This window comes from Mizuhopecten yessoensis, unplaced genomic scaffold, assembly GCF_002113885.1.
Source record: "Mizuhopecten yessoensis strain PY_sf001 unplaced genomic scaffold, ASM211388v2 scaffold716195, whole genome shotgun sequence".
Lineage (NCBI taxonomy): Eukaryota > Metazoa > Mollusca > Bivalvia > Pectinida > Pectinidae > Mizuhopecten > Mizuhopecten yessoensis.
The window spans coordinates 206,946-215,442 of NW_018479995.1; the positions used below are offsets into that span (position 1 = coordinate 206,946).

General features: G+C 37.2%; 1 protein-coding gene across 1 annotated transcript in view; it reads right to left on the reverse strand.

Annotated features, from left to right (window-relative positions):
* Positions 1-1,586: 1,586 nt before the first annotated feature.
* Positions 1,587-8,497, reverse strand: part of LOC110442043 (N-acetylated-alpha-linked acidic dipeptidase 2-like) — a 14,267-nt gene continuing 7,356 nt past the window's right edge. Inside the window, exons 12-18 of the mRNA XM_021485445.1 lie at positions 8,434-8,463; positions 7,903-8,038; positions 7,644-7,731; positions 6,926-7,172; positions 5,991-6,072; positions 5,187-5,279; positions 1,587-3,396 (exon numbers count right to left, since the gene is read on the reverse strand). Of these exons, the coding sequence (XP_021341120.1) occupies positions 3,216-3,396; positions 5,187-5,279; positions 5,991-6,072; positions 6,926-7,172; positions 7,644-7,731; positions 7,903-8,038; positions 8,434-8,463 (857 nt within the window). The 3' untranslated portion in view covers positions 1,587-3,215. The remainder of the gene's footprint in view (positions 3,397-5,186; positions 5,280-5,990; positions 6,073-6,925; positions 7,173-7,643; positions 7,732-7,902; positions 8,039-8,433; positions 8,464-8,497) is intronic.

Consider the following 8,497-nt stretch of genomic DNA (forward strand, 5'->3'; position numbering starts at 1 on the left):
GATTTATTCCGTCAGAGAATTGCAACCACATACCCTGAGATGCATTTATTTTTGTTTTTAGGTTAAAGTTTAATTTCATCAGGACTTTCAGTTATAGGTACAAATATACCTATATTATACAGTCAAACTGTCATACCGGTAGCTTGCACGTCATACATGTAGCCTGACATGTCTCAACGGTAACATTACACGTGATACCGGTAATCTCACATGTTGTACCGGTTACATTATATGTCATACCGGTAATCTTACACGCCATACCGGCAATATTTCACGTCATAACGGTAACCTTACTCGTCATACCGGTTACATTACACGTCATACCGGTAATCTTACACGTCATACCGGTAATCTTACACGTCATACCGATAATCTTACACGTCATACCGGTAATCTTACACGTCATAACGGTAACCTTACACGTCATAACGGGAACCTTACACGTCATACCGGTAATCTTACACGTCATAACGGTAACCTTACACGTCATTCCCGTAATCTCACATGTTGTACCGGTTACGTTACACGTCATACCGGTAATCTTACACGTCATAACTGTAACCTTACACGTCATACCGGTAATCTCACATGTTGTGCCGGTTACATTATATGTCATACCGGTAATCTCATATGTTGTACCGGTTACATTATATGTCATACCGGTACTCTCACATGTTGTACCGGTTACATTATATGTAATACCGGTAATCTCACATGTTGTACCGCTTACAATATATGTCATACCGGTCATCTCACATGTTGTACCGGTTACAGTAAATGTCATACCGGTAATCTCACATGTTGTTCCGGTTACATTATATGTCATACCGGTACTCTCACATGTTGTACCGGTTACATTATATGTAATACCGGTAATCTCACATGTTGTACCGCTTACAATATATGTCATACCGGTCATCTCACATGTTGTACCGGTTACAGTAAATGTCATACCGGTAATCTCACATGTTGTATCGGTTACATTATATGTCATACCGGTAATCTCACATGATGTACCGGTTACAGTAAATGTCATACCGGTAATCTCACATGTTGCACCGGTTACATTATATGTCATACCGGTAATCTTACACGCCATACCGGCAATATTTCACGTCATAACGGTAACCTTACTCGTCATACCGGTTACATTACACGTCATACCGGTAATCTTACACGTCATAACTGTAACCTTACACGTCATACCGGTAATCTCACATGTTGTACAGGTTACAATATATGTCATACCGGTAATCTCACATGCTGTACCGGTTACAGTAAATGTCATACCGGTAATCTCACATGTTGTTCCGGTTACATTATATGTCATACCGGTACTCTCACATGTTGTACCGGTTACATTATATGTCATCCCGGTAATCTCACATGTTGTATCGGTTACATTATATGTCATACCGGTAATCTTACACGCCATACCGGCAATATTTCACGTCATAACGGTAACCTTACTCGTCATACCGGTTACATTACACGTCATACCGGTAATCTTACAGGTCATACCGGTAATCTTACACGTCATACCGGTAACCTTACACGTCATAACGGGAACCTTACACGTCATACCGGTAATCTTACCCGTCATAACGGTAACATTACACGTCATACCGGTAATCTCACATCTTGTACCGGTTACATTATATGTCATACCGGTAATCTCACATGTTGTACCGGTTACATTATATGTCATACCTGTAACCTTACACGGCATAACGGTAACATTTCACATCATACCAATAACCTTATTAACCCGCTCACTTAGTACGTCATACCAGTAATAGATCATGCCACGCCAGTAACCTTACACGCCATACCGGTAATATTTCACGTCATACTGGTTACCTTACACGTCATACCGGTAATATTGCACGTCATACTGGTAACCTAACATGTAAAACCGGTAATATAACAATGGTGTCCGGTAACCGTTCACGTCATACCAGTATCCTTACTCGTCATACCGGTTACCTTACATGTCATAGCGGTAACCTTACATGTACTACCGATAGCCTTACATGTCATACCGATAGCCGTACACGTCATACCGGTAACCTTACAATTCATACCGGTTACCTTACACGTCATACCGGTTGCCTTACACAATATAGCGGTAACCTTACACGTCATACCGGTAGTCTTACACGCCATACCGGTAACAGAGATATGTGACTTTGTTACAAATAGCATGTTTTGACCTTTCAGAATGTGTTAAGAGTACTATTACCTCATCTTTCAAACAACGTGTCTTATAAGATAATACTGATCACATGACAGGGCAATAAAACACCATCCTGCCATCACGCGCTCAAGTTTCTCCGATCATATTTCCCTTATTCGAAGACTCTCTGGTAAATTGGGCAAGAGCCACCACAACCTCGTTCCGAATACCGGAAGCAGACGACAACGAGGGCGCGTCAACCTAATCATCTGTCCTATTGTGTTATTGTTTTTGTTTGTTTTCGGCATAATAAATGTATAATATAAGATGTTTTAGGGGTTCAGAGGAACGCTCGGAAAATTGTTACCATAATGATGGTATAAAGGTCACAATATCAAAACATCAACTGAACTTCACGTTCTCACTTCCTCGCATCTCTAAAGAGATGGATGAAATTACTGGGAACCGTTGGAAAGATGGACATTTTACTTTTCTAAAAACCTCCTTTATCTAGTTAAAATGCATTCTCTTTTCTTCGATAAACACACGTCATTCCAATGTTTTAAAGTTTTCCTCCGTCATACTGCTAGTTTTTTGTTATGTTCAGGAGGTTGACATCTGCCTCGCGTGACGAACTTCAGTCTCGTTGACCGATAATTTCTCGAACCAAGGGAAATTTCAAAGAAGGTGAACCCGTATTCATATTTGGTTAAGTAATCAGAACGCCTCGTGCGATGCTGATGAAAACCTCAGAGACTCCGGGAATAATTATTTTCAAGAAAATCCTTATTGACAGACGTTTGCTTTAGCAACTTTCACTGCGTTGGCATATTTCATCAATCCGGCAAAAAAACTTAATTCGACTATTTTACCGTAAACCACAATATCGGTTTAGCGCGTTTCCATAGTGATTGATCTCTTGAGCAAATGTTGTCGGGATGAAATCCTCATGTAAATCCACATCAAAACAAACAAACAACAACAACAACAACAACAAATCACTTCTATTGATCTGAGGTTCCTTAATTGAAGATGATGATTAATGAATGAGGACTTTGGCCGCAGAGAACAGGGCGTAAGCAATGACGGATAGATGTCCCTCAAGCTCCCTAACGGCAGATCTGGTGCTGTTGTGTTTCCACCGGAACAAGAGATCCTCCGCCCCTGGAAAACCTTGACCGCCATAATGGTTCGTAGCGCTTGGCGTATGCAGAAGGTGCCTAAGAAAAATCATAATTATATTATTTGATGTCGATATATGACGTCATAATAATGTAACCTAAATTGACACGAGTATTGAGCAATATCGTCTTTGTTATATTGTATACCGGGAAACTTTCGTCCAGTTAAATTTTCGCCTTTACTGGTAAAATCATTGTTCGTCCCGTGATAATTTCGCCCTTAAGATATAATAAGCGTATGGGGTTTACATATATTCGCTGTTATGATAAATTCGAAAAGGGCGAAATTTAAACTGCAGCGAAAATTTCCTGGTATACACTGTATTACATTGTTGTCAATGTGAAGTGTGTGTTCATCTAAGTTACAAGAGTAATATGCAAATGAAGAATGCAAAATAAATGAATAAATACATGTTAGTATTATTCTTTTACTGTTATCTATAAATACTTAAATAACTCCTATGTTTATTTTTTTGTTTTGTTTCAAAGATTAGACAAAAATTATGTATAACAGATTTTCGCTGCGTGGATTCATATGTTCACTGACCCTTCCTATGTCAACTTAACATTTTTATCAAACAAGCGAATTATGTAATGATTGTCAACAAAGAAAATATCGAATGTCAACTCAAAATTCAAACTCAAAATCGATCAAACTAGGGCGAAACATGAACAAAGAAAAGACATACATAGAGACCCTTGAAAAAGTACGAGGATGTATTAAGACCAGGTGTTCTGGAAGGGTAAGCGTCTTCTGCTTCATTGACGAGACGCCTGCCATGTAAATCTTGGTCAAATCCAAGTCACGTCCGCATACCGGAAAATGGGTTAGTGACAAACAAACAGCAAGACATATGGATGTAAATAATAAAAGCACCGCCGACCATCATATCACACAATGTAACAACATATATAAAGATCATGACGGCGACCCATGAAACTTGACAATAGTCTACTTCAACCTGCATCTTTGGAGACCGTGTATTGTAAGCTTGCTCGTCAGCAGTCGACATGTTAATTAATCATGATACTAGGGGCAATTTCTTGAAAACTAAATATACTATGAAACCCGGTATTACTGAAAATAAATTAGCAGAATAGCCAGTAACATTTTGGAAAATCATCCGAGGGATTGACTTTAAATATTGAGAAATGTATCGGCGAAATCGGAACGCTACATATAAGGCTCTTCTACATCAAACGGTTACGGCTCCTCGATCGTTTCTTATAATATCATCTACAGGAACCGCTTACAACTAACGTGAACCTTCCCTTTGTTCAAAGAAACATCCCTGCTTCTCCTCATATGGCAGTTTATTTGATATTTTCGAGTGATACAGGTTAAGGAAGACTAAGAGCAAGTTTGGTGTTCTTGTCACCGTTATGCCCTTGGGAAATACTCTATTTTAATTTATTCAATATGAATATCGACTTTTTGATTATGCTCATTATTGCGCTGAACGTTTTTTGTTTGTCACTTCCCCGGTCCCTACTTTGAGAACGTCAAATTTAAAGGATCTGATTTATATTTACGTGGTAGGTGTCGTCGATGAAGCAGAATACTCTTACCCCTCCCAGAATACATTGTCCTCTTTTATATCTACAGTTTATCGATCGCCTGTTAAAATTTTTTTTTTTTTTTTTTTTTTTTTTTTTTTTTTTTTTTTTTTTTTACCTGGAGCTATATAATATTTGAGTTCAAATTAAACTCTTTACTTTTTTTTCTTACATGTTCGACGAGACAAGATACAGTATTAAATTTTTGCATCGGAAAATAAGACAGTGATCATGGCGTGGTGGTAAAACGCCGTTTGTGAAGAAAAACTTACTTGTAATTTTGACGGTAAGGGATTCCATTAACATCAAGAAATGCCCTCTCTACTGCCATCATTTTGTCGTTGAGGTTTCTGATCTCTATAGGGCTGAAATAAATGAAAGCATTTACATGTTAATTCAATGATGTAGTTGCTAATTTTCTTGTTATACGGACACCGGTCTTTGAATAAATTCCCTAACGTCATACGTGTATCATCAGGTGTACAATTTAAACAATTAAATTAAACACTTCACAGAACAAATCCCGTGATTTCTAGTTAAAGGACTAATATAATCAGTCACTCTTGTGTAAGGAATAAAGAGAAATTTCAACCCTAGGGTAAGATCATAAGAGTTTAGCACGAGGAGTTGACACGTGCTAAACTCAAACATAAATTATCCCAAGGGCTATTTTTTTCTCTCTGTATCACACAGGAGTGATTGATTTCTTTTCATTTCTACTCTTCTACTATAAAAAATAAGATGTGATGGTAAACCTAATACTCTACGCCATCATCAAGGGTGCATGAATGACGAGACGAAATTTATGAAGCGACCCTGGCTACGCTGCAAAAAGTGATGACGATTCTGTATAAAATCTTATTACAATGAAACAACTCTTAGGAATACAATAGAGAAATCCTATTTACAATTCATCTAGACGCAGAATATAAAACTGATAATTCCTTGCGTACATTATCTGATTGTACAGGTTTGAGATTAAAATGTCAATGTACTATAAGACGCGGTAAGTATATAGGGGTTAATTTAAGGAATGGTAATGAAGCGTAAGAGTATTTTATAAAGAAATGCTATACTTCTGCTTGTCAAGGCTTTCCTTTGCCTTTTCAAACTTGTCAACAGCCTCAAACAGTGCTTCGGTGCCCTTCAGGACACCCTCTGAAACATGAAAACAATACATTTTAATAAAATACACGTATCTTTTGACAATATACCGAAGAAAGCCTATCTATCGATAATCTCCCGTCAATAAGACCAAAAAAAATGGAAGCTTCGGATAATTGAGTCAGTATTCCTTTGACCTAATGGTATTACTGGAGTCTGGATTCGACTGACGAGATTCGAAATGAAGTCCATGAAAGAATAAATGGTTCCCTTATTTTTTAACATTTAAAGATACTCGGATTTCAGAATCAATTCAGGTACATAGAAACTAGCTGATGAAATTCAGATTTGTAACAAGGTTAATAAGTCAAATTTATTTGAACAGTAAAATTTAAAATTAACTTTAAAAAAAAAAGGTAATTCAGAAACGTGCATTTGTTAAAATGGAGTTATAGAATGTTTACGATGCTACTGTGCAAATAATTGTGCCTATATTTTTTTAGCTTTGGGTAACAGTCGAAATAATTGCTTACATTACCAATGATAGTAATTTAAACATAAAACAATACTATTGCGTGGATATAAAATCTTCTGAAACACATCATTTGTAAAATAGAAATCCGTTAGTCAAAATAAATCAAATCAGGTAACTCAACAGATATTCATTTAGGAAATAGATTGTTTGTTCTGAACGGCCTATCAACAAAAATTTGTAAGCGGTTAGCCCAAATAGACTTCTTTCTAATTTACTTGATCTGAGGTTTTTTCTGCACATGCTTTTTTATTTTCATTGACGAATTCAGACATGTTTTCCCCTCTACGACATGTATAGGGATTGTTAAACTTTCAGCTCAAGGGAGATATATATAAATCTAACCCTGTTTCTCACAAGCCTCTCACAACGTACTTATATATTTCTCTTCCACGATTCCAGACACAGATTCATTTAACGAATTCACCGACGTCCTTAGATCCTCGGCGTAGTCTCTTACTCCTAGCGGAAGTACAAGTGAATCTGTGAGTCGTCTGCCCGTCTCTGCAAGAATTCCCGCTATGGCACCGGAAAGTTTATATCCGGGGTCTATCATCAATAACAGACTAGTAGTTTCGTATCTTGTGTGATACAGTGGTGTTGATGTCGATTTCCAGTCATCCTGTTCGAGAGAAAACAGGAAGGTCCCGCGATACAATTACCCTCTGACAGAGATTTGTAAGATATTTTGTAAATGGACAAATACGATGTACTTATGTCGTATGCTTTGCAACATGGTGTTGTTGATTATTTACATAACAATATCAATTGTTATTCATTTCGAAGTTGAATTTCATAATTCTATTCTAAGGAGTAAGCAGGTGTTTTTTTAATAATTCAAAAGAACGTTAAATATCAAAATCGTAAATTTTAAATATATCTTGATCTTTCTTAAATTTTATCAAGATATTCACAATCGGGAGTAAATTAGGTCACTGCTACCTATTTGGAATTCGATACGTTGCAATGTGTACTATTTGTAATTTTGTTTTACATGACAATCTGCTATAATGAAACAAAACTCTCTAATTGTAACAATGCATAAAATCAGCAAAAGAGCATTTGAAGAAGGCATCACAAATCGAATTCTAACCGTGAAAGCGAATTTCGCATAAAGGGCCGGAACTCCGGCATTGGCTACGAAAGGCGTGTGGTCACTTCCTGAACCGACCTTGCGTGTCCTGAAAAGATTGGAATGAAATGTGAGTACTTAATTATGATAATGCTATTGGTGACACATATGTTCTTTTAAAAACTAAGCTATCTTTACTTCAAGATTAATCACGCAAATTCAATGGTTAAGCAATAACAAACAGCACTGAATGAATAGTTTGTTTCACTGACTTTCAAACTCTGGCATTGGCCGGCCACTGCATGAGGTGGCTGTTTTTACGCCTCTCGGCATATTTTCTCCGTCGAATAAATCGGTGAAAGAAATTGTATTTGGCAAAGCAGGTGAAACATCAGTGAAGTTGGGCTCTTGCCAAACTTCGGCAACAAAAATGAACAAATGCCATAACTACAGACCCAATTTCAGCATGCGAAAAAACACATAAGTATGGTATATATTAAAATGTCCATTTGAACAGTTGCAAGCAGAAAAAAAGCAATTAAGAATCCATTGCAATATTTTAAAACCGGAAAACCCAGAGGTACAAACTACATCTATGTCAAATTGTTCTATGAAAATACTGTTTCGCTCAGTGTTTTTACGTTATTGCTTTTGCGTTATTGCATGACCTAGTTCACTCCGTTGCCGTTCTGTGCTATATAAAAAAAAAAAACAATTCGAATCTAGAACAAACTCGTTGCGATTCTGTATACGAAGGTAGTTAAAAAATATACCTTGGTTTATCCAACTGTCCTCGCCACACATCATAAGCGGACTGACCGGAAACGTGAGGGTCTGGTACCTAAAACAGTCAAAACACCCGGAGTATAGAGTGG